Source organism: Ammospiza nelsoni, chromosome 6 (genome assembly GCF_027579445.1).
Source record: "Ammospiza nelsoni isolate bAmmNel1 chromosome 6, bAmmNel1.pri, whole genome shotgun sequence".
In the NCBI taxonomy this organism is placed as follows: domain Eukaryota; kingdom Metazoa; phylum Chordata; class Aves; order Passeriformes; family Passerellidae; genus Ammospiza; species Ammospiza nelsoni.
The window spans coordinates 48,165,586-48,182,122 of record NC_080638.1 but is presented as its reverse complement, the minus strand read 5'-3'; the positions used below and the strand labels follow the sequence as shown (position 1 = coordinate 48,182,122).

Below are 16,537 nucleotides of genomic sequence, written 5' to 3'. Positions count from 1 at the left end.
GGTTGAGATACCTCAACAGAACAGGTGCAGTGCTTGGTGGGAAACACCTTCAAAAGTTTTACCAAAAATACTATGAAACCCTTAGGCAGTATTATTAATTTCTGGGATGACAACTGCATAGGCACCCTAAACCTGAGGTCTGGTATATAAACAAATGCGAAGCAGAAAATCTCACTGCTTTAAATAGCAAAACTCAATCTCTCCACAGGAAACTGTAGAAACGGATACATGTACATGCATTTTTAACATATATGTGTACAAACACACAAACATTTAATACTGGAGTGTGAATAATGGATTAACGCAAGACATTTTATTTCATTGATCTTTGATGTAACTTAATTAGACTCTGTGCGAACACTACTGCTGAGACATGACACTGTGAATTAGCAACTTGTATGTAAGGATAGAAGCAGTGGCATTCAAGAGCAACACGTCAGAAATTACTGTAAATAAGAAATAGAGAGAAAAGTAATTTGAGTTATCTGTTGCAAGGAAATGAGGACAGCTTTAGAAACACCAGCTAACCTCCAAAACGTAACAGACTGAGCGGCTTAACTGAGATGAACAGGTCTGATGTGTTTTGAACCGTATCTCCCCCAACAACACTATCAATGCCTCTGAGAGGACAGTGTCTCCCTCGCAGCTGAGGGGACAATATGAACGCGGCCCAGGCAAGGCAAGGTGAACGGGGCACATGGATGTACGGCCCCAGCAAGCTCGCCCACTCCTATCTTGCGACCAGCAAGCCCTTGCCAGGCGCCTCCTGAGCTGCGAGAACCCTGCCGGCCGTGCGCCCTTCCAGCGATCACCGAGGCTGCTTTCACTTCAGTACAGGCGCCCTCTTCCACCTCCCAAGAGGCCACTACGCACTCCGCCCGCTCCAGGCCCCGGCCGAGGGGAAGGTGGCACGAGGCGGGACCCCTGGTGCACCGGGGCCCGCGCCACCCGCCCTCCCGTGTTGTGGGCCCCTGAGCCCGGTGACCGGAGCGCACGGCCGCGGGCTGCAGGCGGGCCTGTCGGTGTGTGTGCCGCAGCCGCAGCCGGCGCCGCGAGTCCGCACGCACCGCCCGCGCCTCCCGTGCGGGACGGCAGGGACTCTGCGGGAATCCCCCCGTCCCCGGCCGAGCCTCGCTGCTCCCTGCTCCGCCGCATCCCCCCGCGGGGATGCCCCGCTTCCCATCCCGCTGCCGCATCCCCGCGCTAGGCTGGAGCCCGGCTCCCCCCCGGCCTCCACTGCGAGTGGGTCAGCCCACGGCCGCTCCCCCTTCGAGCACGATGGAAGCCGCCCGTAAGGCGAGGAAGGGCGCCATGGCCCCTCCCTCAGGTGATTGCCAGCTCCAGTGGTCAATCAGCGCCGTCCCTTACCTCTCGGCAGCCCAGCGCCCGCCCTCTCGCGGGGGTCGGGGGTCAGCGGGAGAGGCGGGCGGGAATGTTTACAAACAAGATCGGGGAGTAGAGGGGCCGGGGGGAGGGCGGGGGGCGGAGCCGGCGGTTGGCGCAGCCGCCGAACCAATGGGGGCGCGCGGCGCTCGGCGGAAGGGCGGGGGCGGCGCGCGGGGAACGTTCTCTGCCCGACGGCCGCCGGGGCTCGCGGGCGCGCGCGGCCAATGAGCGCCCGGCCCGGGGAGGGAGGGGGCGCGCGCGCCTGAGTAGGAGCCGCTCCCCGCGGCGCTCCCACCTCCTCCCCCCGCGGCGCTCAGCCTATCCCGGCCGCGCTCCGCTCCGCTCCCCGCTGTCGGGCGGGGAAGGCGGCCGGAGCCCGGGGGAGGGGAGGCGCAAGGACATGGGCTGGTTCTGAGCGCCTGGGGAGGGAAGCCGTCGTGCGTGTGCCTCCCTAGATTTTAATAACTGTTTGTTGTTGGGCGGTGTAGGTTTGGGGTTTTCTGCCCCAACCTCCGCCCCCACCTCCCACCCCGTCTTCCAAGAAGGCGGAGGGGAGAGCGGCAGACCCCAGCGCGCCTGCATGGCTCCTGTGCCCCGGAGCGCCCCTGGAAAATAGAAGCCGTCTCGGGCCAGGTGACATCCCCCCGCCGCCGCGCTCGCACTCACGGGAGCGGCAGGGGCGGCGGAGCCGCCTGTGAGGACATGGAGGGAGCCTCGGGGGAAGCGGAGCTGCCGCTCCTCACGGTGAAGCACGAGCTGAGGAACGGTGAGCGGGCGGGCCCGGGGGTCGCGCGGGGGCGGAGGGGCACGAGCGGCCCGCGCCGAGGAGGGCACGGCTGAGCAGGGAGCGAGCGGAGTTGGTGGGGCCGGTGGGGAAATCTCAGTGGCGGGGGGGAAAAAAGAGGATGAGCTGGAATATAAGGGCAGGAGCGCGTACGATGGGGGCGGGGAGGGGGCCTTCTCTTATTTCTGAGAAAAGTAGTTCACTTCGACTTCTGCTCCATGCCTGGCTTCCCTGTCCCACTTCCTGGTGGTATTTGACGCTTTTGAAGGAGATAAAGGGTAGCCACGCTCTCTTATAAACGTTATTTTTTTGTAAGTTGTGTGTTTGATCGACTTCTCTATCTATGCTGGGGGGGGGCGGTTTGTTCCAGTCCTAAATGAAGTCGTTTTATGTGACAGCTTTTCTCTGACCTCGGTGAAATGCCGGAATTGTAGGGAGGGGAATGTGCCGGCCCGTAACCACGGAGTTATCTGGGTTTTCAGTCTATGGATTTCTTGTAGCTCGGTAGTTACTTGACGACCCTCAGGAGAAGTAGTTCAACATGTGAAATATGTATGACCTTTAAAGATCCAACAGAAATCCTCCGTTGTAGGTTGTTGTGTTGGGGAAGAGCTTTATTTCTTTTTAGTAAGGATTCTCTGCTTCTCAGAAGTTTCCAGGCAACTTGAACACTGCAGTAAATCTAAATTTTAACGTCAGTTTAGAAGAGCGTGTAAAACACAATCAGAACGTATATTCTCTGTATTGATTAACAATAAAGGTGCTGTTAACTCGTGTCCTTCACTCCTTTAATGTCATCATCTTTTTCCCCATGCTGAAGTGAGAGTGAGCATATGATGCCGTTCACTGCAAAAGTTTGGGAGGGCTGCTCGCCGTGTTAATGTATTGGACATTCTCGAGGGCCGATGCAAAGGCAGGTGCTGGTGCTGGGTCCCCTCGGTGCCGTTCTGTCCCTCGGCCCTGGGGTCGGGGAGCTGCCCCAGAGGAGCACGGCTGTCACCGCTGCTTGGCGGGGCGAGGAGGAGGAGGGAAGGAAAGGAAAAAAAAAAAAAAAGGCAGTCTCTTGGTACCTACAGAAATCGAAGGGACTGTAGTTTCCCTCTTTCAAGGAGGAGCTGCTGGAAAACATAGTTGTCTCGATAGGTGTTGCTTCGTTTAAGTGTGGAAAAGGTAAGGGGAAAGGAAATGGGACATATTTATTCAATATATTTACGTAACTATGTCTCTTTTTTTCTATATTACTTTTATAAAGGTTGAGAACACGTATCCCTGAGGGGTTGTTATTTAAAGATAGTTTGAGGAATAAGCAATGTAGCATAATAAGCAACTTTGATTTTAATCCTGATCACATATATAGCTGTATGAAGTACCAGCTTTCATTTTTATTTTAAAAATTCTCAACCTTGTTTGTCTTCTAAGCTTCTGAAATTCAGTTTAGTAGGAATAAGTTGCTACTCCCCTCCTTGTGCTCTTCTCCATATTCAGTTTAGAATACTCTGCTTTCTGAAAAATGCTTTCTAGCAATGACTTGTCTATTTCTGGAGCACCAGGGTGGAGGAGGGAGCCGCTCTGTCATGTACTCCTGGGAGACTCCTACTCCCGAAGGAGTCAATAGTGTCATTGCTATGCAAGACGTGTGGAGATACTGGTTCAGGACTTCTCTATACAATACACAGAGATACAGTAATTTGAGGAGAAAAGTTGTGGTCAACTTCTGTTGATACAGAAATACATAAAGGTATAGGATATTTTGGATGTTCAAAGGTTTTTTCGTACTGGGTCTGGTTGTGTGGATGCTTAGCTGCTGACTAGGGTCAGCCCATCACATCTTTAAAGCACATGCAGGATGATTATTTAATTTTGCTTCATTTTGGGAAAAAGAATGAGAGGACAGGCAAGAACTAGAATTTGGAGCAAGCGGATCTTTGTTGTTCCTAAATATATTCTATATAATGAATATCCTTTATTGTGCAATTTGTTTAGATTCCAGTGTTTCCCTCATCTCTGTGTTCTTTCTTTGATGCTGCTAGCTCTGTGACTAATTTAATAATTTAGAATTACAGATTGAAAGTAGCTGTCAGTTGGCAGATGAAAAAGAGGTTAGTCTCCAGAGTGCTTTGAAAGAATTTACTATTGTAGCAGAAATAGTGGCTTCTTTGAGAAGGGAGTATCAGTTCATATTTTGGAAGCAGTTACTTGAACGCCACGGTTACAAGCTGACTAATTCAAATCAGCTGAATGCAGGTAAACCCACAGTTACACTTTGCGTTTGCAATTACATCGTCTTGGGATTGCTTTAAAAGTGTTAAATGAGTTAGGGACCGTCTTTTATTATGGTCAATGAGTAAGTGAACAACTTTAGAATTTGAATTTAAGATGAAATGAGGATCTTAAAGAATGCAAAAGATGATTGTTGTTAGCTCCAACCAAGTGTGGAGGTATATGAAAATGCCTTAAGTTAGGGCATATGCAGTGCTGTTTCTGCATAGATCAGCTGATTGTTAACCCTATCATACCACAGCTTGACTTCTTTTAAACTTTGAAATTACAGTGCTGGCTTTGATATGTACGGTCAGGTTTAATTTTAGCTTTTTATCTCATAGACTTAGAGCCCTGAAATTCCTCTGTTGTATGACCAAAAAGTAATTGCTGGAAAAACATCACTTGATAGGCATGTAGATTGGGTCTGTGATAGGGAAGGAACACTTGAGTGCCTCTGTGTGATAGCATGTGATGCGCTCTGTTACAAATACTCGGCACTGCTCTGTGTGTATATATATGATGTTTTGCAGATAGGACACAGCAGTGACTTTTAGGACACATGTCATTTAATAGTGATATTCTTCTAATTGTATTTGTGAAGTTTTTTATTTTCCTAACACCCCAACCATTTTTGTTCTTAATAGAAGGCTCATAATTCAGCCACTTCAGAATAGTCACTGTCTTACTTGTCTCACTTTGGGAAGGAAAATGAGTCTTTGGGGAAAGTGGAATCTCTTTTCAGGAAGTAGAAGCAAAAATATGCCAAAGTTGAAATAGTAGGAAGTGGTGACTCTCTCTGATTTTCACTGAATCTCTCCAGTGAAAATAATAAGAAAATGACGTTTTCTTTAGCGTATATTTCTGGAATCTTGTAACTGAAAAGGTTTTATTTTTTGAGGGCTAACTTTCAGAGTTAATGCAACTTTTTATCTTTTTGCAGACCTTAGAAAATACATATTGTTTGCACTGAAAAAAGAACATTGTTACATCTTAACATTTCTGTTGCTTGGTAATGCTTCAGAACTGAACAATGGCAAACATAAAGCCTATCAGAGGAAACATTTTATGTGATAGAGAAGGATATGGAAAGAGAAGAAAAGTCTTGTGATATCAGAAGATAAAAAGGAAACAGAACAGTTAAGAGTGAGATTTCCTCCGCACCTCCTCTTGTTTCTGGAAAAAAGGATCAAAGGATCCTGTACCTTAAGTGTGTGTGAGTGACTGGCAGGAGGTTGCCCATCTTGTGGCACGCTTGTGAACTCCCTGCTTTGCCCAGGGAGAGGCAGAGATTCCCAAAACTGGGATCTTGAAGGGAGCTTGAGACATTGTGTGAACATATGGGCAGTGGGGTCTAAATGCATTGTTTTGCTTTATAATAGCTAAGTCTTGTTCTTTTCCTTTTAGCAAGACTGTTTTGAAGAGGCTGCTGGATTTGTTTTAATGTTATCACAATCTTTAGGCTAAAGAACTTGCTTTAGTTTGCAGTTTGCCAGGCATGCATGAGAAAAGGCACGTAGGGCCCAGAAGTTCATGTAGCAACAGACTGCAGAACTCCAAAGGCACAAGAATTTGAAACTTCCCCTTGAGTCAAACTTACAATTCAGTATGAAACTGTAAAAAGCTTCAGAAAATAAATACGTGGATTATCTATAGTGTTTAATATTGCAAATTTTTGGTTATGCCTTCCAGAATGGGATCTTCAATTAGAATGGATTTATTTGTAAACTAGAAGGTTCATGTTACATTCTAGGGAATTGTGAAAATTCCTATGACTAAAAAACATGATGGATCATGCACTGAATAGTGAATTCAGCCTTCACTGTGGAGGTACATCTGGCACCTATACAGTACCTTATTTTTTCTTTTTTTAAAAGGAAACTTTATGAGACTTAAAATATACTTTTAAAATCAAATTTTCTGTAAGACAGATTTTTTTTTGTTTTACTTACTTAGAACATACAGATGTAATATTTTATTACATACTGAACAATATATATAATAAAATAATATAAAATATGTAAATAATAACAATTTTGTATATTGTTTAGGGATCAGTAGGTACTAATAGTTAGCTATTTCAAAGCTTGGATTGCTTTTGCTTCTACTTTTCTCTTTTGAGCACTAAAATATATGTTTTCTTGAATTGTGGGAACAACAAAGAGTATTTTAAGTTTATTAATAATCTTTAATACCGCTTCAATCTCTGGATTTCACTCTTTACACAATCAATATTTTCTAAAAATTCATTGTACTCTAGGAATTTATTGTTATTTATCTTCTGATAGCCTTGATTATGATAAAGGACAGCTATTGATCTTTCCTGGGTTGTGTTTGTGGCTTTTTGTTTCTTTTTGTTGAGTGGGATTTTTTTGTTTGCTTGCTTTTCTCCCACTGGGCTTTGGAATCCAACAAACCTGGCTAAAATGATCTGTCCAAGGCTCTGGCACAACTGATCGTTTTGCTGTTTCATCATTGTTTCAGTGATGTTCTGTAAAATGTGTAATATAAATGAAGACTAGTCTTCATTGTCAGCCTGTTTATTAGCTCTGATCCAATGTATTCTAAATGTGATGGTTTAAAAGCTCATGCTTAATTTCACAAAACAATCAGGGGTCTTACATGCCATGTTAATACGTCTTAGGATTTTATTCAGAAGGCAGTTCAAAGAACACTTGCTGAAATTCCTTAACCATATGACAAGGCTTGGGTATCTGAGGATGCTTTTCCAATATATTTTTCATGTAAATATTTCTGTTGTATCCCCATCATTACATAATTTGGTGTCTTATGGTAAACGTTCTCTCTGTCTCCTCCCCCCTACAGAATCCCAACAACGAGGTGCAAGTTCTGCTGAGATTTCTTTGCTTCTGACTCAGTCTGTAGATAGGCAGACTGGTTTGTGAAAGACTCACGTTACTTGCAGTCAGTTTATTTGGGTTTGTTTTGTTTTGGGATCTATTGTGGCTGTTTCCTCTTCTCATTTTCCTGGACAGCTGTAAATATTTTATGCTGTCTTGGATAGATGGTTATAAAAGGTTTACCTGGGAGAGGATAATTCTTAAGTTTTCTTGTTAAGGTCTGCATAACCAAATATGTAAATACCTTCCATCAACATGTAAGTTATCAGTTGCCCTTTTTTTGTTGATAAATTAATTTGTATTCTCTTACTTTTGATGCTGTGTCCAAGGTGCCTGTGACTGAATTTCTATAAATTATTTCATTCATTACTAATGATAGGGAAAACTGAAGTTGATTCATGTCTTGCACTTAGATATAATTTTTTATTTGAGAGGATATGCACAATCTTTAGGTATCTGATTGTTTCAACTCTCTTCAGCATTAGATTATCTGTAGCAATTTTATTCATTAGCATCTTGTATAATTACATTTTGGTTTTTTTTTTTTTGCAATTATGTGACGTAGAGTGTTGCAACACAGTAAGTTTCTAGCTGACCATGGAGGTGCCTCAGGGTTCAGTCTTGGTGACCTCATAGTGATTCAGCTCACAGTAATGATAAAACTCATGAAGTCACCTCTGTAAGAGAAAAAGGGCTGCTGCTGAGTGTGAATGGATCTTAACATGGAGCAGTTTCCAGTCCAGACTACTGAGTTTGTGTCATTAATCTCAGATGTCTGGACTTTTATATTTATTTCAGCTTTCTATATGCAAGTAGTGTCTTTGGTGGGATAGTCTTCTATGTTCTGTTCTCATGATGGTAGTGACTGTTTCTTATTGTGTGTTCCACCACATTTTATGCTTCTGAATTTCCACATGCTGTACTCCATGCAGTGTACATGTGTGCTGTTATACATACATGTACATACACACGTATACATACTGTATTAGCTGGTGCTTCTGAGATCTTTGTCAAGTTTGGTTTCTAAGCCTTCTAGAATGGGATCAGCAGCTTTGTGAGAGCTTGAATTTTTTCCAGATGTTTTTCAAATTTTGTTTTTCTCAGCTCAGGTGGTCTTACCCTTAAGCATCTAATGTTCTAGAGAATCAGCAGTTACCAGCCCAGTTACCTCAACTGATACCCTGAAGTTCAGAGCAACATGAACTGTATATTCTTTTCTTTCACATGAGTTCAGAACTCTGTGTGTGTTTTACTTTTGCTCTACATTCTTTCTTTTGCCTAAGAAAAATATTCTTAAGATGTTATGGTTTTAAATTCCACTTAAGGCTTGTAAGATAGTACCCTGAGCTGATTAAATGGTGCTCTTGTTCAATGACCAGACACTTATTCGGTGGCAATGGTCTCTCAGATTACAAGGACTGCAGGATACTTTTACTTCCTTCACAAATAGTTCTAGTTCCTGTAACCAGTAACAAAGTATAACTCTATATAGCAGATAACAGATAACATATGCATTTTCTTCAGTGTCTAATAAATAACAGTTGCATAGTTTCTGTTGCATGGTGTCAGGGTTTTTTTTCCCCCAGGAGTTTGCACCCTCTCTCCACTCTGAGTAAGGCATTAACGTACAAGTTATAAAGCAACATCTGATCTTTGATGCTGTGACCTCAGTAGATCTGTTAGGTGAGTGGGGATGGGCCGTTCTCTGGAGTAACAGTTCGAGATCAAGTTGATACTGATACTAGACATTGCAACCTAGTATTTGGAGTATTGCAGAATGTCTTCTAATTTTCCTTCTTGTTTTCTCTGTTCCTAAAATTGCCTGAGGTTCATTGTTCTGCTCAATGAAACTGAAGAATTGGTCTTATGTTGCAGGGACAAGTTTCAATTTTCAGGCAGAGCTCAATCTGGTTCAGTAGAGGAAGCTCTAGCTTTGTTTGTCTGCTTCAAGACCTGTATGCTGTGGGGTCCAGAAGCAGAGGACAGAGCACATTTTAACTTGAGAACAAACACTGTTGAAATGTTATTTCTCAAGATCTTAGAAATGCAATTAAAAGCTGACAGAATCATTGCACAGTACTAGCTTGCACAGTTGTTAGTTCCCTTGAGGCCTTCTTGAAGTTCAGGTGTAGTGCAGATGGCAGTCATGTCTCTTACATCATCTGGAGATCCTCCGTCAAGGAGAACTGGATAGACAGTCTGGATAGTCAGGGGACTGAAAATGACAGCTCTGGTCTTTGGGCACTGGTGTCCCTGCATGTAGAGGGGAGGCTTGTCTTTGCAGTGGTAGTATTTCTGGATATTTCCTTTCTTCCTGCCTTCAGAGGTGATGATGGTGACTAGTATCTCTGTTTTCTCTTTATTTTTATGGGGACTATGATGTCCTGGCCTTTTAATTTGCTATTTTTTTCTGAGTTGACATGTTATCTCTTGCTGTTGCCCTCAGCTGCATATTCTCTTTAACCATGTTGGTTCAATGCTGATGGGTGTGGACTATAGTAGAATATTAGTAAATGCAGGATTCTTCTAATTGTGCCAGTATGCAGTGAGCTAATCACCATTTCCAGCACAGTGACGTCTGTGAGGTGCGAGAAGCCTTCCACTGTTCTGTCAGTCCTAGTAGTAGTAGTGGTCTCATTGCAACCCTTTAAAATCCTCAGTTTTGGAACAGTTTTGTAACTGCAGAGACCATCCCTGGTGAAAGGTCTTCAAGAAATGGCCATTCAGGTTCCTGGGAGTGGTGAATAGAGTAATTGATATTTTGAGATTTATGCTTCTGAAAGCAGGTTGAAGGAAATGTTGGAATGACAACTTTTATCCTGGAGAAACTGCACTTCACCTCTGTTAGAGTGTCAAAGTGCTGCAGCTGCTTCAGCAGATGAAGGCAAAGGACTGCTCTAGGGGAGTTATTAGAAAATGGCAGAAACAGGTTCTTCAGCCTGCTTTTTTTGCAGTAGGACTTCAGAGATGGACTGAACACTGCAACTGAGCCTCTTGGAGCAAAACCATTGCCATGTGGCAACATTGGGAGGAGCACTTTCTGGGAATTGTTCATCTTTTCTTACAGCTTTGAAGATTTGTTATTCCTATTTTTTAATGAAGGATAATTTTACTTCTTGCTTTATGGGGAGTAATTGTGAGAGAGTTTGTCTCATGTGTCCTGTCATACTTGTGTGTGTTATGCAGCATCCTTTAGCTGTCTTGTGGAATGGCTTTTTTCCTCAGTATAATGTAAAAAGAATGAGATGGGTCTTATTTTGCATTTACCACATGCTTATTTGTGGTGTCATTTTCTCCTTTTATTATGAAAATAATATTCCAGTAACCTTCAAGATTTTTTTAGGATAAGGCCATTAAGCATTCTGAGTGGAAGTAAAAGTGGAATTAAGGGAAAAGTGCAAAATTACAGCTCACATTGAAACAAACATATAATAATTCAAACTAGATAGCACTCAGCTTTTTATTCTGTAGCCTCATGAAAGTGGAAAAGGTTTTACTTATGTTATTGAATGTGAGTTTATGGTACAATTTAGATGAATAGATTGAGTTTTAAGGCTTGATCTCATTTTAGGATTGCAGCCAACACTGCAAATCTTCAGCATGTTACTGGAGAAGCAGCATTTCTCTGGGTTCCACTCTTCCTGTAACTTCCTTAATCCTACCATATTCAGTTCCAAGAATATGGAAGGATTAAGTGACTGTTTTACTTTGTAGAAGGGTGTTTAGTTGAAAAGCCTTCTGCTGACACTCTGATTTAAAGGATGTGAGAGAACCTTTCTGGAGTAGTCCGTTGTGGAAGATCCAAATCAGTGGATTTTGAAGTGAAAACTTTCTTCCCACCCGAGTTCAGCGCTTACTTAGCTGGTGTCCAGAGAAGTTCTGTGTCCTGAATCTCTTCAGTGATGTTCACTCCTTCATTAAAACATGGATACTGTAGCCCTGGTCTCTTTAGAATAGCCTGTACTTCTGATGTCCCTGGCAGGAAAGATAGTGTTTTGAAACTGTGCATGTTGAGTACCATTTTCAGTACTTGTTAAGAAGAGTAATATGAAATACTAAATTGTAATATTAAGTATGTAATATTAAATATTAAATTTGCCTTTTGTGACAGAACATACCCTCATTGTATAGACACTCAGTTTGTCTTACTTTCTATAACTCCTTTATTGGCACATGAGAGTGGCCTCCTTACTGCTGTCTTCTTACTGCAGTGATGTAGCTCAAGCAGGAGTATTTGTTCTGTTTGCAGTCAGGAGCAGTACAGTGAGCTTCATTCAGCTCCTGTGGTGCATATGGACTCACTTGCTACTTGATGCTGCATCCTTAGTTGTGCTTATGAAGCTGCTCAGTAAAGTGGATCAGGGAACTGAACTTGTACATGAATTATCAAGCTTAGTTACTGTGTTGTCTTGCTGCTTTTTGGCCTGGATCATTTCATGAAGGCTTTTGCTGAATGGTTTGTAGTCATGTTGATGCAAATGGATGCATAATAGTATGACAGGAATCAAAGATGGAAAAAATAGCAACTGCATAAGGCTTTCTTATAGGAGCTTAGGAAAAAAAGAAGGTAAACAATAAACCAACCCTGCACAATCCCTTTTTTCAAACAGAGGTCTTCACATTCCTGCTTAGAAAAATGTATGTTAGACAAAATAAACACCCAAAGTGCTATAGATTTTTATAAACATAGAACCTCCTGCTTCCAGATTGTGCAACAAATGACACAACTTTGTAGCAGCTTAGATTTTTTCCATACTTATAAGTTATGTAGACTTAAGGTAATTTGTACTTGGTACTAATGGAGAGTCTTTAGCAATCCTGTGTTAAATGCATGAACAGCTGTTGGAACTCTGTCATTTCATACACTAATCCAAAAAGAAAAAAGAGTATTCAGGGTGCTAGGGCTAAGAGATAGTCCAGTTCCACCTTGTCTGTAATCTCCAATCACATAGTTACAGACAGCAATCAGGCTATTTTCAGAGGTGCCCAGTGGTACACTGGAAGATGGTGTATACAGACTAGATGGGCTTCAATTGCTGTTCTGGGATTTTATACCTTTGGGTACACTGATGGCAGCAAGAAAATTGCTTTCCCTTGCTTTTCAAGTTGAGTACAGTATGAAATTGGGATGTCTTCTTAGCACAGCTTATTTAATTCAACTGCTAACTTGGTTTTACTGGGGCTGTAGTAAGATGTCAGAGTGATCTTTTGGTGTACTACATATCTGACGTGATTTTTTTCTTTTTTCTCTTCAGCAAATTTGACAGGCCATGCAGAGAAAGTTGGCATTGAAAACTTTGAGCTCCTGAAAGTTCTTGGAACAGGGGGTAAGATGCACTATTTTTAAGTTAAATGTTGGAAGCATTACTCTTATGTGTGATTTTGTTTTCGTGCTGAGGTTTTGGTAATTGGAACATTCTTTAGGAAGATACCACTTTTGTATTGCATAGCAGATTTTTTTCAATTTTTATTTTCACAGATATGCAAAATTGGAGATCACATGCTGTAACACAGCACTTTTTTTGGAAAAAAGAAAACATGGTTGAAAATTTGTGACAATTTAATATAGTTTGTGAAAAACTTAATCTGTGTTAAGACATGGTTTTGATAATTATGTTGAGTTTACAGACTGTGTTTGGGAGTAAAAAACCCAGTAATTTTGATACATTATTAAATAAGATGCTCCATTTTTTAACTAATCTGTTTTAGGGTTGCTGTTGGCTCCATAACTCTTGTCCTAGTCAGATCCTAATATTTTTTAAGATGAATAATGTTCATTGTTGTGTTGTGGGTTTCAGCACAATGTTGGAGATTTCGAAGATGTTGTAGGATTACTGACTGTAATGAAAAAAAACTTGGTTTCTGTTTGCTAAAGGGATACACAGCCCCATATACAGACAAGACTAATGGTTTTATTCTTTTTAGGGTGTTTATGCTTTTTTATTTTTTGGTCAGTATTAAGTTAGATGCATTGTTGAGTAGATGGGGATAATCATGAATGTGGACTGTCATCAAGGTCTGCAGGAGTTTTATGCAGGTTAAATGATATTAAATTTTTGGGTATTATCAGCCATGAATAGCTGGCAGCGAGGCTGTAATTCATATAGATTCTTTTACAAATTAATTAAGCAGTTAAATCACTTGAGAGGATATTTTTCTGTTTCTGAAGTAAAGTTTGTAGAGTTTAAATTTAACTGGCTAAAAAATTGAAACCTTGCTGTTAAATTTAAATAGTTAGATGTAGATACAAGGAAGCATTATTATTCATAGATAAATGTTGCATATTCCTAGGTAGAAGCAATTTTCTGAAATGGTCAGTGTGGATCTGAGAGGGGTTGACAAAAATGAAATTATAAACAATTATGAATTTACGTGAGGGTGTCTTTCTGTCCTGTTGGTGGAAACATGGGCTGGATTTGTAAATTTTTGAATTTTATTACATTTGCCATTGGTCTGAGATCACGCTAGTGTTACAATTCTTGCATTTGGGGTACAAAGTAAATTTGTGATTTCATAAGGGTCTGTCTTCAAGTTCAGACTAGTAGTGGCCTGACTTCCTCTTGTCTTTAGGCAGTACCTCTGAAATAACCTTACTGTTAAACTGTTAAACTGTTGGCAGTCACTCATTGCTACCTCTCATGCCCTCTTTTCTTTGTGAACAGATTGGCCAAATTTTTCTTGGCCTGGAATACTCTTAACCATAGCAGGTAATAGTTAGGCTTGCAGTGCAAAGTTATTCTATTCACTCAGGTTAATAGGATGATTTCTGAGGGGCCCCTTTCAGAAAAGGCTACTTCAGTGGGTTGACAAGGGGGTTAAAACCTCTGTGTGTTTGTGTGAAGTAAAAAAAGAAGTTGAGTAAGCGTGCCTGTCTGACTTCATCCTGCTCTAGCAGACTTGCTGCGTCAGAAATGTCTTTTGTCTAAGATAATCTAATCTTTGTCTAATATAAAGGATTCCTCAAGCTTTAGGAATCCAAGGATTCCTTGGGTATCCTGGAATGGCATTTGTAGGAGGAGTAGTTGGTGTTTGTTGTGGTGTTTGGTTTTTTGGTTGTTTTGTTGGTTTTTTTCCCCACTTTTTTGATATGCAGTTTTGCTCATAGCCTGAGGTTTTTTGCTTCAGAAATCTAGACTGTCAGGGCAGTCAAGAAGCTTTGTTTAGTCTCAAGCCTATGATAGCTAAGACTCAGGCACTAGATGTGTCAGAGGTTGCTGCTTGCTAATTACTGGATTTCATTAAATGCCAGTGACCTGATCAGAATGAAGCTAGTTCCTTTTGCTTTTGGTAAGTGACCATCTGTCAGCTGGCAATGTTTGCTGCCACATGCAGTTGCTGAAAACAGGAATCTGAGGAGGTCAGACCTCAAAGAGGTCCCTTAATTGCTTGGGCCAAGACACAGTCAGTTACACCTGGGTCACCCCTGGTGGTGATCCATTCTGAAAAGCCTCAGTAGCAGAGATTCTGCAACCTTCCTAAGATATTTTGCTGATGAAGTTTTATTTCCCAACTTGAGAAACATTCTGGTCATTGCTATAAGCAAATAGAGACAAGCCACCTTTACTCTGGCAGTGAAAGCTTTATCCTGGTGTGAGCTTTTAGGTCACATAACTAATGCTCAATAAAAATGTGATGCTGTTTTAAAATGCTTCACTGTGGAGTTATGCAGCATGCAGTGTTTTCAAACCAATACTTAATCAATCTAATGCAAGGGAGAATGTGTTGAAACCTCACAGTGACATTAAGTGATGACTGTAGATGCTGTTGAAGCTAATTACAATATTTTAAATACAACATTCTGCCATGAAGCAACCGGAATAACCACAGAAGATACTTAAAACATGTTAAATTAAATGATACTTTGCTTAAGGATATGTAATTGTGGTAGTTTCTTACAGACTCAGAGGTGATTCTTTTCAGGTAACAGCAGTGAAGGTTTATTTAAATCTTCTTTTTAAGCTTTATGTTTTAAAAATACAAACATTTACAATTATTGGAAATAGTATCTGTGTATGCTGAATTTTCTCTCGTGGAAGCCATTTTTTGTCATAACTTTTTTCATGCCGTGGCTTAGCATAATTTCATACTTACTATTTTCTTTATTTGAATTGCTTTCTTACATTCTTTTGTCTGCTTTCTTCTAATATATACACTCAATTGGAAGCATGCTTGTTATATTTTGCTTTTTGGTATAAAATTGTATCATATATGCTTTCTTCTTTTTACCTGAGTCTCAGTGGGAAGACAAGAAAGCAAAAGTCTGAGCTGGATCCTTTTATGTTGTGTTAGGGGGTAGTAATAGAATAAACTGATTCATTGAAGAAATCAGTAGCACTTTACATCAGTGAAATGAAAGACATGACACTGTTAATGAAGCTATTAATAGTGTACTTGTTGCTTTGGGAACAATCTCTTACTGGCTTGACTTCTGACTGGCCCATGTTCTAGTCAGTGTACTGAGTAGTATATTGAAATGGGATAAATCCTTTTCTCTTTCTGTTACTGTTATAGCCTTGCTAATGTGGAATTTTCAGATTTCCTGTCCATGTTTGTGTATCCAGCTTGTCCCTCCTATTCAGTTAAAGCTTTTCTCCCTGTGACAGGGAAAACTAGAGTCTATTCTGTAGAAGAAGGTTACTTTTCAGCAAAGAAATCTAATTGCTTCCCAAAGCCCGGAAAGGAACAACAGGAGAAGGTGGCTGTGTTGATTTATGCACGCCTACTTGGTTTATTTGCTTCATTCTTTGAAAATGTGTTTCTAACCACTTGGCTTATTTGCTTCATCCTTTGAAAATGTGTTTTTAAAATAAGAAAAACACTGTAGAGTGCCTTCTGGTTTATACATTTTTCTACCAATGGATTATTCCTTTTTTTATACTGAACTTACTTAAATAAATGCCACTTCTGTTCACTCTTTCAGCTGTGGATAAAAAGAAAGAGTACAATTGGTTCTTGAGCATGTGCACTTATAATCCATTCTACCTTTTGAACTGCAGTCCACTAATGAAGACTAACAATAATGAGAAACAAGAATCTAACTACCATATATGAGAGAATGTTTTATATGTGCTCTTCTGGATTTAAGTGCTTATGTGGGCAGGATAGTCACCTTATATGTGGAAGATCCCTAGTATCTGAAGGATTCATTCATATGAAGGGAACAAAATTAGTGGGATGAATGTCAGATTTAAATAACCATATCAAAAATCTTATTATATAAGAAAATATAATGAAGTTTCATTTAAGA

At 41.1% G+C, this 16,537-nt stretch overlaps 2 protein-coding genes across 2 annotated transcripts in view; both read left to right on the top strand.

Annotated features, from left to right (window-relative positions):
• The first annotated feature begins 1,167 nt into the window (after positions 1-1,167).
• On the top strand, positions 1,168-1,614 carry LOC132074866 (pulmonary surfactant-associated protein D-like). The gene has a single exon (XM_059474904.1). The coding sequence runs from the start codon at positions 1,168-1,170 to the stop codon at positions 1,612-1,614; it is 447 nt and encodes a 148-aa protein (XP_059330887.1).
• A 205-nt stretch (positions 1,615-1,819) lies between these two features.
• RPS6KA5 (ribosomal protein S6 kinase A5) overlaps positions 1,820-16,537 on the top strand; it is a 66,852-nt gene continuing 52,134 nt past the window's right edge. The window contains exons 1-2 of the mRNA XM_059474137.1: positions 1,820-2,152; positions 12,546-12,617. Of these exons, the coding sequence (XP_059330120.1) occupies positions 2,089-2,152; positions 12,546-12,617 (136 nt within the window). The 5' untranslated portion in view covers positions 1,820-2,088. The remainder of the gene's footprint in view (positions 2,153-12,545; positions 12,618-16,537) is intronic.

What these genes read in the sequence shown, in the direction of transcription:
- LOC132074866 (XM_059474904.1), top strand. Translation starts at nt 1,168, where the DNA reads ATGCCCCGCTTCCCATCCCGCTGCCGCATCCCCGCGCTAGGCTGGAGC.